This window comes from Trichosurus vulpecula, chromosome 4, assembly GCF_011100635.1.
Source record: "Trichosurus vulpecula isolate mTriVul1 chromosome 4, mTriVul1.pri, whole genome shotgun sequence".
In the NCBI taxonomy this organism is placed as follows: domain Eukaryota; kingdom Metazoa; phylum Chordata; class Mammalia; order Diprotodontia; family Phalangeridae; genus Trichosurus; species Trichosurus vulpecula.
Genome location: NC_050576.1, coordinates 145,742,425 through 145,760,412, shown reverse-complemented (window position 1 = coordinate 145,760,412; position 17,988 = coordinate 145,742,425). Strand labels below are relative to the sequence as shown.

Below are 17,988 nucleotides of genomic sequence, written 5' to 3'. Positions count from 1 at the left end.
CAAAAAATAGCTCTACAGTTTTCACAAGGTGTTTTAAGTCTTTATATTTATATGCATATAATGTCACATTACATCTTCTGCCCCAAACTGCTCAAATCCCATCTGACAATTTTCTTCTTCCACATATAATGCAATTTTTATTAAACCAAATGTCTTTGCCTACTCCTTTCAGCCATCAAAATGTTCATCTATCACAAAGGTGGTGTCTTAAATCCCTTACCTGTTGCTATACTTCTTCTTTACCCAAAAGTATTTTCCTGCTCCTTTCAGCACAAAACTGTTCCATGAGGAAAAGGCATCACCTTCAAGGGACACTATCTTACACAGGAAATCAAAGGAAAATTGGAATATGATATTCTGAAAAGCAAAGAACACTGGCTAGAACTCAAAAATAATATATGCTAAAAATCTGAGCCTAAACATAAAATAAAAGGGAAGAATTTGTATGATGCCTTCATGAGACCCCAGAAATAAGCAGGGTATTCAACTTGTTAACCGACCAAAAAGCAAAAATGTTAAACATTTAGATAGAGATGAAAGATTAAGAAATGAAATATTTATTTTCTTGTCATTTGTGTAAGATGCAGATTAAGCATATGGGAGGGGGGAGTGTTTCTGTCTCTTTGATTTTTTTTTTAAAGAAAAGCCACACACAATGTCTGAGTGACTGTAAAAATGACAAACAGAGAACCACTGGGCTAAATAATCCAAAGAGTAAAAGGTATGATAAGAAAAATTAGAAGTATAGGAGGAAGTGAATTAATATTTCAGAGGAATCAAAAAATTCATACCCTCATTACCAAATCAATATTACATGTCTCCATTTAATGAGAGAGCTAGGTTCAAACATCATCTCTTCTCACCTGGCTACACTACTTTGGGACTTCTCTGATTGACTACTCCATTATGCACTAGAAAGCTCATTATTGGGATAACCTCATCAACCTGTAAGATCTCATTAACCTGTAAGATCTCATCAGCTTGTTAACTGCTTGATGTGAATAAAAGGATTTGTGTGCAATTCAGGGTCCCGTTAAGTTTATAAAGATGAAATTTTGGTGGATCCAATCTTTCATTTTGTGATTTACTCTATCAGTTTGCAGTTGCTCAAAAGTGGGAGCTAAGAAATAAAATGATCGCAGTGATCTAGGGTAGAGGATCAGAAGGTGCTGAATAGTATTCAAATAAGGTATGAGTGATTTATGGATGAAGGAGAGGGCTCTATTGAACCATTAGCTATTAAGTCAAGACTGGGAGGAAAGTGAGGGCAGAATAGGGGTAATGGTAGAAGGAGTGGAAGAAGGGGAGGAGTGAATGGGCAGCACATTATAATCAGGAACAAAAATTTCAAGAGTTCAACAGCTTGGATGGGGAAGCAATTTGGGCTGATGACGAAGTGTGATAAACCCTGTGGGTAGCTGAGTGCGATTATAATGACATTATAGGAGTTATGTGGGGTGGGGAATTGTGGAGTGGGGAAGGTGATAAACTGAAGTCAGCATCATGAATATGAATAACAAATCAGCAAAGATAAATGTTGGAGTGGAAAATCAGACTGTGAGATAGGAACTGAATTCATTGAGGGAGAAGGGAAAATGACTAGGAAGTCCATAGATTAAGTCTGGACAGCATGATATGATTGGACAGTGCAAACTTCAAAGGAAGAGAGATAGTGAAAAAGGGAGAGTCTGGAAATGAAAGTGAGGAGAAAAGAGTATGCCAACTCTGCCTCTTTACTTGGTGGAGAGGGAAGGAACCTAAAAAAAAAGGAGCAGCTAGCACTGATGCAGGTGTTAAGGGATGAGGAGAAAGCCAGGTTATAAGTAAGGGGCAGAAAGTTGAAGGAGTGCGAGAAAAAGAGATTGATAATGAAGGGGTGTTTGTTAATGTAACCTGGGTCCCAAAGCCCATTGGTACAGGAATCTGTCCCCATTGCTCATGGACACTCTGTCCTCATTGCTCATGGAGATCAGCATCCCACACCTGCATAAAGGGCAGAGTAGAGTTGGTAAGAACAGCCAAGGGAGAGCTCTCTCCTTTCAGACTTTCTCTGGGTTTCAAAAGTCTCTTCAAGCTCATCAGGTTTTGTAGTTGCTTTGGGCACTTCTGGCTTCCAGCTTTGAGAGAAAAGCTGGAAGATGCCGGCCCCACTTCAGGTTGCTGAAGGAAGAATAACACAATGGGAGGCAGCTGACATGAGAGGAGCTAGTAGTCTCCATCATGTCCCTATCCCCAGCTGGCTACACTAGAAACTTCAGGAAATTTCCCCTTGGGTGAGGTCTAAGATTCTCTCTCTTGGTTGAGCTGAGTTATTTTGATCCCAATGGGAGAACTTCACTCCAAATTGTCTGGTATATATTCTCTTATGTATACTTTCTCTGATTTCAATTTTGCTTTCAACTTGGATAAATGGGTTTCTTTGCTACCTGCTATGTGGATTCATTGTGAAACATATGTGGTGGTAAAGGGGTCAAGCCTTGGATATAAAGCTTTGATCTTCCTTTCCCCATTAAGAAACATCCAATCAGAAATTTAGCTTGACCCCGAAAACTACATCTCTTAGACTAATGATATTTAAAGGACCAGATACATATAATCTTGGCCTGGTATCCCCTCTCTCTGAGGAGAGCATAGTGGTCAAGCATTTGGCCCAACCTCTAGCTTCCCCTCCAGGAAGGAATTGAATTCTCCTTTGGCAAAGGGTTGGGAGAGAACAGGTTAGAGAAGCCTATTCTGTCTCCTTTTATGCCACAAGGACACCTCCATGATACATATAGGAGGACAGTCTCAATACATTATCAACAATGGAGATGAGGATTATGTAGATGGTATAGTGGGAGTATAAAAGCAGGGGGAAAAAAAGGCACATAGCTGAGCTGTATAGGAATAAGAATTATAGGAATAAAAGTCTTTTGTAAAAAGATACTGAATAGGACGCATCTTCTGGGGCCAAAGACTGAGCCCAGTTACTCACCCATATTGATGCTCTACAACCAGTTGAACAAAGGAACATTTGGAGAGTGATAACTCTGAGGTTTCTTTGGAAGTACTTTCTGAAGTCAACAAGCATTTAATCGTAAGTGCTTAATAAGTGCCCAATGACTTATAGTTTCTCCATGTTTCAGGTCTTCTTTTCTCTTCTTTTTTCCTACTGGTCATTCCTGGTGGTGAGTGTTTTAAATAGTTTGCTGTACTGAGAATCAACCACAGATTACCTTCCCCCTCTGTGGGAAAGGCAGAGCAGGCACTGTGGTTTCCAACTTGACTGTACCTCTGCACTGAGTAATTCAATGTAGAAAAGTATGAGTAGGCATTGTAGATTTAATCTACTATTACTTGGAAACGTAGAAAGGCTCTTTAAGCGCTTCAGTATCTTTAGAGGAAGGTTACAAGCTTATCAAAGAAGAATCAAGAAAGTGCTAAAACTTTTGGCTTGTCAACTTAATGCTTAAAGGAAAAAAAAAGCAACCATTTCATTAAGTGTACTTAAAGTTTTCAAGAATATGAATTATCCCACATTTTAAATACTAATGATATTAAGAACTCACAATTAAATAGTATTTTAAATTTTATGAACATGCCTATTTACTCCTATGCCCTGCTGCCATACTAATCTTCCTAAAAGATTGATTTTGTCAATCCATTTCCTTTCTTAAAAATTTCAAATATCTCGTAGGATAAAATCCAAACTCCTCAGGCCAGTAGTTAAGACTCTGCATAATCTAGTCCCAATCTGCCTGTCCTTTGCGACCTTTGGCAAGATATTTAGCTTGTGGGCTTCCTTCAGTTTCCTGAAAATTTTGGACCTTTATAATCCTGTCCATTTCTAAATCTATGATCTATATATGATCAAGCCTCATTGCCTTGGGCACTGCTATCTACCACCAGCCCCCATATTTAGATTTTGGGATGTTATATAGGACCATACTCTAAATGTTTAATTCTTACCTATCCTTTAATGACCAGCTCAAGTTCCATCTTATCTCCAAGGTCTTTCTGGCTCCAGGCAAAACTAGTGTCTACCTTCAAACTCCTGTTTTTAGTGTTGCTTCATCAGGAGTCACTGGGGCCTTCAACCATATGACGCCTTGAACTGTTACTTATCTGTTTCACATGCAAAAGATTTGTGTCTCTCTGAGACAGAAACTAAGCCACTGGAGGAAACAGGCTATTTTTTAAACTAACACTTTGTTGATGCTTTTTGGCCCAGTCTGCTGATTGGAACTCCATAGCCAGGACCATTTCTTGAAGATGCCCAGCCATGGTTCCTTCATTCCCAGTTCAGCTTACTCTCTAGACTTCTCCATCTTCTTGCCAATCACCTTGCCCTCACCTAGGTACCCTTCTCCCCCCAAATGCTCTTTTCACTTAGCCTTTATATGTTGTCTTCCCTCACTAGCATGTAAGATCCTTGAGCGTTGGGACTGTCTTGCATGCTGGTATTTATATCACCAGCCTTTAGCATAGTGCTTGGCATATAATAAGAGCTTAATAAATGTTTGATCTATCTATCTATCTATCTGTCTGGCTACCAAAATTAGAGTCATTTTGAAATATTTCCTTCATCCCTGTCCAAGAAGCCTTCTCTTGTAACAATAAGAAAAAGTTAAGCAAAAGTCAACCAACACAAAGGCTGTGTCCTACAATATATGCATCTATTCACATAGTCCTAAAAGGTGTACTATATATTACATTTATTTTATAGCCTTCTCAGGGCCTACTCCTTGAATATGTAGCCTACAGCCTTGAATATGTAGCTCAATAGATACATATTGAATGAATGAATTGTAAGTACCTTAATTTATTCAGCAAGCTTTTATTCAGTGTACTCTATGTACTCTAAGCACCAGATTTACAAAGACAAAAATAAAACAGGCCCTGGCCTAAAGGATACTACATTTTATGGGAGAAATCTTTATTTTACTTTCGAACAACTTCTTCAAATACTGTTTCACAAAGGCCTTTGAAAATGGTGCCAGTGTGTGAAGCCATCCTGAGTAGAAATTCATTCTGAGATTTGTATAACTTCACAGTCCCCAAGACCCCACACCTACTCTTGCCTCCAAGAGGTACCATACCAGATGAAAAAGTGGTTTGTTAAATAAATTGACAAATAAATAAATATACCTAAATTACCATTACATTCTAGTTTTACACCTCCTTCATCAAATGCATATTCACAAAAGTGCTTTGTGTACTAGACTTAGATGGGATATAAAATTAGTCAGTCTTACCAAGAGAAATTCCAAGTACCTAAATTTACCTAATCTATGTGCCTCACATACCACACTATTCCATCTGCTACATTAAATTTCAGAAGGTCTCAACAGAGCTATATTATTTGAGACTTCCCTAGTGTATGTTTTAAATTTTTTTTCCTGAGGGATAAGAATACACCTCTAAGCCTTTCTTTCCAGAGGTGGGAAACTATGGGTTTAGAACATTGCATATATTGTAGGACCAATCAATCAATCATCAAGTATGTATTAATAACCTACTATGTGACAGGCATTGTGCTAGTAGGCAACAAGGGATACAAGAACAAAGAACGAAAGTTTACATTGTAATGGGAGAGACAAGAAGTAGATATATAAATATATATAACATACATATAAAGTGAATAAATAAAAATATATACAAAGTAGTTAAATGAAGAATAGAACAAAAGACACAAGCAGTTGGGGAGAAGGACTTCATGCAGAAAATGGTGCTTGAGCTGCATCTTAAGGGAACGGAGAGACATGTGAAGGCATGTGAACTTGGTTGATGTGTTGGTAGATTTTTGCTTTTCTTTGGAGGGGAAAAGGCTAAGGTAATTGGGGTTAAGTGACTTGCCCAAGTTCACGCAGCTAGTGAGTGTCAAGAGTCTGAGGCTGGATTTGAACTCAGGTCCTCCTGACTCCAGGGCTGGTGCGCTATTCATTGAACCACCTAGCTGCCCCAATGTATTAGTAGTTTTGCTGAACTCTTCCCCCCCCCACCCCTTTTCTGTTTATTTTTTATTATGTGAGCATAATAGGGTAGGAGGAGGGAAAGAGATATTAGAAAGTGAAGGTGATATAAAAACAAAAGATATCAATTTTAAAAAAATAAGATATTTCTCCTGTCTCTCTCCTGTTTCCCATTATATTTTAGTCTGCTCCTAAAAAGTTATTTGGTGATTCTTTTATTTCATCTTCAGTGATTCTGCTATCTGATTCTGTTATGAGAAGTACTGTGATAAATATTGGTCCAGTTCTGGTAAAAGAACAAAACTAACATGGGATTGTTTCAATAGTCAGTCAGTCAATAAACATTTATTAAGCACTTATTGGCCACGCACTCAACTCTCACCTATGGCTCCAAGAAGCAGTAGCATGAGCAGCAGCCACACCCCAGTAAAACCATCAACACTGATGGGCTAAAACAGGTTGAGGGTAACAGGCCACAAACCCATCCATGAAATTAGAGAGGTGTCTACCCAAAGCATGTGAAGACGTCCCTCCATGAAATTGGTGGATGAGAACAATTTGTTCCAAAAGCATCGGAGGCAGCTGAAACTGATGCTCTGGAGCCCTCAGAGCTGGGTCAGACATAAAAGACAACAAGGTCATGCACTGCATCCAGGGCCATCGCCAGTCCTCCTGACTTCTGTCTTCTATGACTTTGGAAGGGAGAGTGAGGCTGACGACTTTATGCAACTCTGCTTCACTTCGATCCAATTCATGGGCAAGTCAAGACATTACAGTGTGCCCAGGATCATGCTGCTAGCACCATGGTGCTACTCAAATGCAAAGGTAAATTATATCTAACATCAAAGAAGCAGCGAACATCCCTGGTGAATCTATGAGGTGTGCCTCTTAAGCTTATAGACTGAGCTCACTAGAGTTGCATTGACAAAAAAGTTCCTTTTAGAAGAATCAAAATGCTTGACTCAAATCAATGAAGTTCTTTTAGTCAACAAGTCAATATTTATTCAACAGATTAATTGCCTCTTCTTGCCAGGCAGTCAGCAGAAAGGAGGTTCCAATGAAATTAGGCATAGGCTCTGCTCTGAAGAGTCAATAAAAATAAAATGCTTAATGTAGAAGAAATGGAGTGCCATCAACTTGAGTTTGTGTAAAAAATCCAAATTCTTAGGAAACCCTAGTGGATCAGAGAGAGGTTAGATTCAGGGAAATTTTTTTTTTTGTATTGACTGATTATTTTGTCCATTTTTAGTGTTCTCAAGGGAAAGTGAAGATAATGACTGAGGACCTGTATATGGTATTTTATTTTTGCAATGATTTCTATAACTTTGTTATTAAAAAATTTTTTAGTCTAAACTTGACAAATATGAACTTTGCCATATACAAAGAACAGAAAGAAGATTGTGTATGAAACCATGAATATTTGTATAGGGCTCTCTAACCTTTTGTGTGTCTTGGACTTCTTTGGTGGTCTAGTAAAGCCCATGGACCCCTTCTCAGAATGTGTTTTTTTTTCCTCTCTCTTTTTTTTTTGAGGGAGGAAGGCAAGGCAATTGGGGTTAAGTGACTTGCCCAAGGTCACACAGCTAGTAAGTGTCAAGTGCCTGAGGCCAGATTTGAACTCAGGTTCTCCTGACACCAGGGTCGGTGCTCTATTCACTGTGCCACCTAGGTACCCCAGAATAATGTTTTTAAGTACATAAAATAAATACAGAGGATTACAAAGGAAATAAATTGTATTGACAGTTATCAAAATATCTTTAAAAAAACAAATTCAAGGACCATAAGTTGAGAACCTTTGCACTACTACATATTTATTTATTTGTAAAATATATAATAAATTCAACACATCAGTTTCATAATTATCCTGCTCATCTGTCTTCCCCTGAACCTTCTCCTATTCTGTGATTTTTTTAAATTATTCCAATTTTAGTATATGGTGCTACCCAAGCAAAAAAACTTTGTTAGTTTCCTCTTTCATAGTGACCCATGTGGTAGTTTAATTATTACTATCCCTTCTATGTGCATTCCATTTTATAAATGGTAGTATAGAGACCTGAGGAAGTTAACAGGAATCAGAGGGAACTGGAAATACTAAGGTTTGTCCTTGATCCAATTTTCATTAAAAAAATAAAAAAGTCATATACTCCCCCCGCCCCTTACCAATTTCTACTTGGCATAATAAGGCATCCGAGTTATTTATCAATAAGTGAATTCTAGTCCAAGGTCTGGGGTTCCGGTTACAAAATCTTTGTTTTTAGAGGTTTATAGTTGTGAGTCAAGGCAACCTAAAGTTTTTGGGCGTCCACTGAGGTTGTATTGGTGGCAAGATCTCCTGAGTTGATTAGAAGCAGTTCCAGCTGACTGATCTCAAAAATTAGTCCCTTTATGAGAAAAGCAGAACCACAACACAAACTCCCCAACTGGTCAACAAAAAGAATACCCATTTAAAAAATTTCCCTTTCCATCACAGGGCAGAGGGAGAGGAAGAGGAAGTGTGTCTTTCCACCCACAGCTTCCCCAGAGATATTTCATCTAGGCTGTTTTATTTTCCCTACACAGAGGATTTTTTCCATTTTTAAAGCCTCATCTCTTTGACTAATGTATTGTTTCATCCATGGCATATTTCTGAGACTGAAGAAGACATCTTCAAAGTGCTATGGGACTCAGGACTGCAAAGCAGCCTGGGTTAAGCAAAGAGCCACTCCCTGGGCACCAAGCCGGTAAGTCAGTCATTTAGTATGTCAGTCATTTGCTGGTGATTTTTGAGCAGATCAGACCAGGTGATTAGGTCAATGCCTAGCACATAGAAAGTATTTGATAAATGCTTGTCAAGTGATTAATGTTAAACATGTACTTAGTCTGTGACATTAACAATATTATGCACTGCTACAAAAATGGTACAAATCCCATTTTTAGGCAGTGTTCATCCTTTGTAAACAATTTTTTGTGGTAAAGGGCAAGAAATTACTTGCTTGTAGTCAATTTCATCCTTGTCTTCCTAAATATGAATGGCAGTTAGGGAATAATTACAATCCCTCCAAACTTCTATTTACTTCAATGTCACCACATATGTGTGGAAGCTTTGTGATTAATAAAGGCTTTTATGAATACTTAGAAATATAACTAAAGTATATTCTCTATACATACATACATACATACATACATATGTACTAGTATAGCTTACATACATACCTACACATATATGCCCATATGCATAAATATGTATATATCTATTACCAGTGTGTCTGTCTCTCTATCTACCTATGCCTTTCAGCAGCATAGTTTAACAGAAAACAGCCAATTTTGGACTTAGTAAGACCTGAGTTCAAGTCTTGCCTGTGACCTTTGATGCATACTAGCTTTGTGACCCTGAGTAAACTACTTACCCTCTCATGACCTCGGACAACTCTGAAAATAGAAGTCATAGGTAATTTCCATACAAAGAGTTTCCTACACCATAGGTCCAGACCACAATATACTGATTGGATTCAATTCAGCAAACATTTACTAAATGCTATATGTTAGGTACTGGGGATAAAAATACAATAACCAAGCAGTCTGTGTCCTCCAAGAGCTCACATCTTATTGAACATGCATGTAGAAAATTAAATACAAAATATATATATTTTTTCATCAGAAGGGTATTAGCAACTGGGGTCTGTATTGGAGAGATTAAGATAGGCTTTTTGTAGGAGGTGACGTTTGAACCGAACTTTGAAGAAAGCTAAGAAATTCCATTAGGTGAGGAGGGAGGGCTTTCCCCCCACTAAGGAATCCCTTTAAAGTCTCAGCTATCATTTCTACCTGTGTGACTTTGGGTAAGTCTTTTAACCTGAGTCTGTTTCTTCATCTGCAAAATGGAGGTATTGAACTAGATTCCTCTGAAGTCGCTTCCAACTTTAGATCTGCTCGTCGTTAGAACTTAAATCCTAAGCTTTCTTATAAGAATTAAACATCTCCACACTTATTCACAGTAACTACTTCACTAAAAGGCCTAGGTACTGCTAATGAGTTTTGCGATGAGAATCGTCTTTTCATTCTCTTTGTTGTAGTACTTCCCCGGGGGAGGTCAGGTAATGACTAATGCAAAAAGGAAAAAAATCAAAATAGAAATTATTAGCATGTACTATCATGCATCAGAACCCCGTCTACATAAAGATCAGGAAATTGCTTAAATATCAGACTACCGTATATATCACAAACTATGCCTGCCGCACACAGGTACCTCTGGGGTCCTAACCAGGGTGGCATCCAGGGAAGTTCACTGCGGTCTGCCTACATATAGTGGGACTACGGCTACCGTCGGCTAAGGTTAATCATCTGGTTCGCAGCACAGATCGAGAAGCCCGGTCCCGAGCCGCAGTTAGGCAATTGTGGGATCGGTGCTCGTGGCTCCAAGGAGCGGCCGCGGCGAAAGAGGAGTCCGGAGCGGGCAGCCAACGCGCTCGGCTTCGGCGGGCGAAGGGGTAGCAGGGCTAGCGGAGCCGGAGCGCCCGCACGCGGGCAGGGAGAGCGGCAGGGAGCCCCCACTCCAGCTCGGAACCTAGCTAGGGGAGGGAGCTCGAGACGCGCACAGAGGGGGCTCCGCTTCGTACCCAAGCAGGAAGTGAGTACAAGGAAGAAGCCAGCGAAGACACCAGGAGGAGGAGGAGGAGGAGTTGGGGTGTTTTTATCAGACCGACCCGGGAAAGCCGGAGTTCCCATCCTTCCCCTTCCCAGTCTTCCTTCCACTTTTTTTTCGCCTCGCTTTCCCCACGCTTCCCCATTTCCCAGCGGGCTCCCCAGCCCCAAGCTGGTACTGGTGCGCCCCCACCCCGCTTCCATGGCTTCTGCCGAGGACCCTCTGCTTACAGGTAAGCTGACATCAAGGTGGGGCGTACCCTCACCTGCCGGGCGGGTAGCGGTGCCCTGAGGGCTGGCCGCTGGGTCTAGGAGAGGGGCGGGGAGAGAGAGGAGGACTGAGTCTCAGCGGCTGACCGGACGTGAGGAGGCGCGGGATGGGCACCCAACGTGGCACCCCCACCCACATTCCCCACCCGGGGCCCCGTCTGGAGCAGTGCTTGCTGTGCAGGAAGGGGCCCCGTGGTCGTTTGGGAACTCCTGAAAAACAAGATCGAGGGTGGGCAGTTGCTAATTCCCCCCCCCTCCCACTCCCACTCCCCGCTCCTTGTCTCCTTTCCCCATCCCATTCTTCTTTCCTCTTGAGCCTCCTCCTGCCCTCTTTCCATTTCTTGGCCCCCGTCGCTTTTGTTGTGGACCGGGAGATGCCAGGTTGAAACACGTCCAGCCAATCTCCCTGGCATAAAGCAGTTTAAGTGTTTGATTCTGTCTCCTATTTCCACCTTCCCCACTTGCATACTGTGTAGTTCCCCGCCCCCCTCCCCCATCTCCTTCTTACCTTAGTCCCACAGTGGGGGTTGGGTGAGGAGTGGAGAAAGTGAACCGTGTCATTCCCCGCTGTACTTACTAGAAAGTTTAGAAAGTCAGGATCCGGTCAGTCAACAATCATCTATTAAGGGCTTACTTACTATAGGCCAGTCGCTGTGCTAAGGACTGGGCGTACAATGAAAGGCACAGAATCAAGAGAAATTCAGTGAGCGGTGAGTTCACATCTATGGTGGGTTTGACCGCAATGTTTTCTCCTCTTTTTATACTGCCTCTGATACTGAAATGGAGCAAAAACCTTCGACCGAACTCACCATGAACTCACTACCTCTCCCAACTACATAGCTAGGGGCATCCTCTTGGTCTTGTCCTCCCTATGTAGAATCCAGACTCCATCGATGCTGTTTCTCTGGAAGTTTCTGGGATTGGCCCCTCTAGGAAGGGCCAAAAGTAATTACTCGAAATGAGTGTGCTTCATATTCAGTTACTTGAACTTTGACAGAAAAGACATCTTATACATTTATTAAGTACCTACTATGTGGTAGGGACTCTGTTAAGTGCTAGGGACACAAAAAAAGGTAAAAGACATTAAGAAATGGAGATGAATAGTTGACCGAAAGTTTAAATCAGAGTATTGATTTTAGCTGTTTGTTAATGTGCTGTGCCTTGAGGAGTTTCCTAGAGTAGCAAACAAGTGAACAAGTATTTATTAAGGGCCGTTGATTATTAAGCAGTGTGAAGTTACAAATGGAAGAAAATGGATAAACTCGCCTAGATATCTCTGTAAGAAGGATATACCCACCTCCAATTCACCCCTTTCCTTTGAAAAGAGGCAGGAAATGGAGATAAAGCATTATGGAAACTCCTGGAGTGGAGACCTGATCTTTTGCATATCCAAATGTAGAATTTAGTGGCACAAATGCCATGTCATGCTAGGTGATTTTTGCCTGGCAAATTATTTCCTGTCCTGCTCTTAAGCTATTACTGCTCATACTGATCCTTTAGGAGCCCTCCTTTACTTCCTGGATTCCTCCTTCTTACCTCCACACTCATCATTTCTTTTCACCTCTTCTTGTGCTTGATGTTAGGAGTACCATCAGAGAAATTTAAGCACTCAACTCTTAGGGGCCAGTCTCCACCCTGTTGCCCTCTGGTGAATTCTAAGACTTGATAATGGATCTAGCTTCTATACCTGGTACCCCCCAAAGTATTAAATGTTAATGGTGGGGCAGCTAGATGGTGCAGTGGATGGAGCGCAAACCCTGAAGTGAAGAGGGTCGAGTTGAAATTTGGCCTCAGACACTTATTAACTTTGTGTTCCTGGGCAAGTTACTTAATCCTGATGATCTTTTTAAAAAAATGTTAGTGGTGATGCCTTTTTCTGTTATTTCATTAAGACTTCTGATTTTCAGAATGGCAACTCCTCCATTTATATAATGAAATCATAGTACACTGTTATCAGATAATGTGGTATAACTTGAAGCTGAAGAATAGATAGAAAAGTTAAACAGTAGCTCTGCCAAACTGACAGAAGAAACATACTCTTGATATCTTTTTTTTTCTTCAACAGGGTTAGTATTTTAACTGGATTCATCACCTAAAGTAAATATATATATGCATATATATATGTATCTATGTATTTTACATGACAGATACAGACACATATCTACATATGCACATATACATAAACAGTAGAATAAAAAACATATAACCTTTTCCCATTAAGAAAACCCAGGACAATTTTGTGTTTTCCAAAATAGAAAACTTCAGGACACATATAACCATTAGAAAACTAATTTGTTTTCATATCTATCTCACTAACTCTGTTAGTAATATGCAGCATAACCCTGACCAAATCAGAATTTTTCTTCTAGAGGGGGAGAATATGTAATTTTGATTTTATCCAGCTGTTGAAAATTAAAGATGAAGAAAGGGTCTTTGATTTGTATAATGGTGATAAGATTCACTGATCCATTTTCAATCCTATGAGAAATTATATTCTTTATTTCATTTCAATGTTGAAATATAAGACTAGAATTTTAGTTTTCCTATATCTTTTCACAGAAAATTGACACTTTTAGTGTTGGCTGTACCTACTGAACCTACCACTCCAAACCTGGCGTCAACATTAGGAAAAGCTTCCTGTACTGTTGTATCCACCATCCAGTTAGTTATGTTTATCTTTCATACCAGAGTATGTCTACATAAGGGCAAAGCCAGCAGCTTTTATCTCTTGCTTTAACTCCTCACCAGTTTGTTTTTTGCACTTAATAGTATTTTTTCCAATTACATGTTAAGATAGTTTTCAACATTCTTTTTGATAAGACTTTGATAAGTTCCAAATTTTTTCCCCTCCCCAAGACAGTAATTAATCTGATATAGGTTATGCATGTACGGTCATGTTAAGCATATTTCCACATTAGTCATGTTGTGAAAGAAGAATCAGAACAAAAGGGAAAAGCCATGAGAAAGAAAAAACAACAAAAAAGTGAAAATAGTCCGCTTTGCTCTGCATTCAGGCTCTATAGTTCTTTCTCTGGATGTGGATAGCATTTTTCATCATGTGTCTTTTGGAATTGTCTTGGATCGTTGTATTGCTGAGAAGAGATAAGTCTGTCATAGCTGATCACTGAAGGATGTTGTTGTTAACTGTGTGCAGTGTTCTCTTGATTCTGCTCACTTAACTCAGTATCAGTTTTGTAAATCTTTCCAAGTTTTTCTGAAATCCACCTGCTCGTCTTTTCTTAGAGAACAATAGTATTCTATTACATTCATATACCACAACTTGCTCAGCCATTCCCCAATTGATGGGCATCCCCTCAATTTTGGGTTTTCCAAAATAGAAAACTTCAGGACACATATAACACATACAACCATTAGAAAACTAATTTGTTTTCATATCTATCTCACTAACTCTGTTAGTAACATACAGCATAATCCTGACCAAATCAGAATTTTTCCCCTAGAGGGGGAGAATATGTAATTTTGATTTTATCTAGCTGTTGAAAGTTGGCTACCACAAAAAGAGCTGCTATAAATATTTTTGTACATAAGGCTCCTTTTCCTTTTTTTATGATCTCTTTGGGATACAGACCTAGTAGTGGTATTGTTGGGTCAAAAGGTATGCACAGTTTTGTAGCCCTTTGGGCATAGTTCCAAATTGCTCTCCCAGAATGGTTGGATCAGTTCACAGCTTCACCAACAATGCCTTAGTGTTACAATTTTCCCACATCTTCTCCAACATTTATCATTTTCCTTTTCTGTCATATTAGCCAATATGATAGATGCGAGGTGATACCTTAGAGTTGTTTTAATTTGCATTTCTCTAATCAATAGTGATTTAGAGGATTTTTTCATATGCCTATAGATATTAATTTCTTCATTTGAAAACTGCCTGTTCATATCCTTTGACCATATATCAATTGAGGAATGACTTTTATTCTTATAAATTTGACTCAGTTCTCTATATATTTTAGAAATTGGAAATATTTTAGAAATTTTAGAAACACTGGATGTAAAAATAATTTCCCAGCTTTCTGCTTTCTTTCTAATGTTGGTTGCATCAGTTTTGTTTGTACAAAACCTTTTTAATTTAATATAATAAAATTATCCATTTTGCATTTCATAGTGTTCTCTATCTCTTGTTTGGTCACAGATTCTTCCCTTCTCCATAGATCTGACAGGTAAATATTCCTTGCTCTCTTAATTTGCTTATGGCATCACCCTTTTTGTCTAAATTATGTACCCATTTCAGCCTTATCTTAGTATAGGGTGTGAGATGTTGGTCTATCTATGCCTAATTTCTGCTATGCTATTTTTTTCAGTTTCCTAGCAGTTTTTGTCAAATAGTGAATTCTTATCCCAGAATCTGGAGCCTTTGGGTTTATGAAACAGTAGATTACTGTAATCATTTACTACTGTGTCTTGTGTACCTAACCTATTTTCACTGATCCACCATTCTAAATAGTTTTGGTGACTGCCATTTTATAATATAGTTTTAGATCTGGTATGGCTAGACTGCCTTCCTTTGCATTTTTCATCAATTCCCTTGATATTCTTGACCTTTTATTCTTCCAGATGAATTCTGTTGTTATCTTATCTAGCTCTATGAAATAATTTTTGGTAGTTTGATTGGTATGGAAATGAATAAGTAAATTCATTTAGGTAGAATTATCATTTTTATTATATTAGTTCAGCCTACCCATGAGCAACTGATGTTTTTCCAGTTGTTTAGATCTGACTTTATTTGTGTGAAAAGTGTTTTGTGATTGTGTTCATATAGTTTCTGGGTTTGTCTTGGCAAAGTTATTTTAAGTTATTTTAAGTGGAATTTTTCTTTCTATCTCTTGCTGCTGGGCTTTTTGGGTAATATATAGAAATACTGATGGTTTATGTGGGTTTATTTTATGTCTTACAAATTTGCTAAAGTTGTTAATTGCTTCAAGCAATTTTTTAGCTGACTCTCAAGGATTCTCTAAGTATATCATCATATCATCTTCAAAGAGTGATAGTTTTGTTTCCTCATTGCCTATTTTTATTCCCTCAATTTCTTTTTCTTTTGAGATACAGTTCTTAAGACTTACAAGTACTATCTGCCTTTGTAAGGATACAAACAGCTTAACCTTACTGAATAACATGTTTTGTTTTGTTTTTCTTTCTTGTTTACCATTTTTGCTTCTCTTGAGTCTTAATTTGAAGATCGAATTTTCTGTTCAGCTCTTTTCTTTTCATCAGGAATGATTGAAAGTCCCCTATTTCATTGAATATCCATCTTTTTCTTTGAAAGATTGTGCTCAATTTTTCTAGGTAGTTGATCCTTGGTTGTAGTCCAAGCTCCTTTGCCTTCCAGAATATCATATTCCAAGCCCTCCACTCCTTTAGTATAAAAGCTGCTAAGTCCTGTGTAATCCTGACTTGTTCCTCCACGATATTTAAATTGTTTCTTTTTGGCTCTTTATAGTATTTTCTCCTTGACCTGATAATTCTAGAATTTGGCTGCAATATTGCTTGGAGTTTTCATTTTGGGATCTCTTTCAGGAGGTGATCAGTGGATTCTTTCAATGACTATTTTGCCCTCTGGCTCTAGCAGCTTTCCTTGATAATTTCTTGAAAGATGCTGTCCAGGCTCTTTTTTGGATCATGACTTTCAGGTAGTCCAATAATTCTTAAATTATCTCTCCTGGATCTGTTTTCCAGGTCAGTTGTTTTTCCAATGAGCTGATTTACATTTTCTTCTATTTTTTCAGTCTTTTGATTTTGTTTGACTGATTCTTGATGTCACATGGAGTCATTAGCTTCCACTTGCCCAATTCTGATTTTTAAGGAATTATTTTCTTCAGTTAGCTTTTTTACTTCCTTTTCCATTTGGTCAATTCTACTTTTAAAAGTGTTGTTTCAATTTTTGTGCTTCCTTTTCCAAGTTGTTAACTCTTTTTTTCACAATTCTCCTGCATAACTCCAATTCATATTCCCCTTTGAGGCTTCACATGTGGGCATTTTGACATTGTTGTCCTCTTCTGAGTTGTGTTTTGATCTTCCCTGTTGCCATAGTAGCTTTCTATGGTCAGAGCTCTTTTTTGTTTTTTGCTCATTTGTAAAAGTGAGCTCTCCTCCTGTGGCACTGAGGGCATTGTCCTAAGCTTCTTGTGCTGGGGGCCAGAGTTCTGGTCATTGGTTTTGTGCGCTGGGGCCTTAGGTGTTGATGGCTTGCCCACTGTGCTGGGGTGACCTGAGCTTGCTGCACCTGTTGTGCCAGGGTTCTGGGGCTAGCAATTTGCCTTCTGCACTGGGGCTGGAGCCCTCATAGCTGGCCTGCTGTGCCATTAACCTGCTGAGCCAGAACAGAGGGGCCTCAGTTGCTGATCTGTGCACTAGTTAAGAACCTCTGCCTGGCTTGCCTAGACATCACCTGTGCTGAGCTATGCTCCCCTTTTACCCAAGTGAGACAGATCCTTCCTGAAGTCCTTCTAAGTTATCTTAAACTGGAAAATTGTTTCACTGTCTCTTTGTGGGTTCTATCGCTCCAGTATCCATTTAGAGGCTTGATTTAACATTGTTTCCTAGGGAAGCTAGGGAGGGCTTAGGCAGCTTTCTGGCTTCTGTCTGCCATCTTGGCTCCCCTTCCTGCTACCTACGATTTTTACCAGCCATTAGAGCAAAAGAAGTTTACCCCACCAGAAGCTCCGCTCCTCTCCAACTCCCTTCCCTAGCCAGCCACACCCTTATTCTGGACTTGCTGGACAGAGTGCTATTAATTTTATGCTTTCTTACAATGCTTATATCACCTTTTTTCATCTTATTTTGCTTCTGCTTTCTATGTTTTCTTTTCCTCACTTGAATATGTTCCCCTTGTCTGGGTCTTTCTTTCATGTTTCTTTGTTATGTGTCTCCTCTCTCTTCTCCTCCTCTCCCTCCATTTTGATCCTCTTGAGTATTCAGCATCCTACTGACTGACACCTTTAAATCTGTGAAATACTGGTTGGGTAGGTGCCAGGGAAATCAAAGTTAGAGTCTTATTTCTTTATCTCAATGCCTTTCTTTCTTTCATTCCCACACCTAGTTCTGAGAATGGTGGTGCAGAGCCATTTCAAGAAACTGCAACACATTTGCACCTAAGAGTGAGAAGAATCAAAGAGGGGGTCGGCATAGCCAT

General features: G+C 39.4%; 1 protein-coding gene across 1 annotated transcript in view; it reads left to right on the top strand.

Moving 5' to 3' along the window:
• Window positions 1-10,082: 10,082 nt before the first annotated feature.
• The window catches only part of EDARADD (EDAR associated death domain), a 98,367-nt gene continuing 90,461 nt past the window's right edge, over window positions 10,083-17,988 (top strand). Inside the window, exons 1-2 of the mRNA XM_036755551.1 lie at window positions 10,083-10,172; window positions 10,237-10,804. Coding sequence (XP_036611446.1) covers window positions 10,083-10,172; window positions 10,237-10,804 — 658 coding nt within the window. The remainder of the gene's footprint in view (window positions 10,173-10,236; window positions 10,805-17,988) is intronic.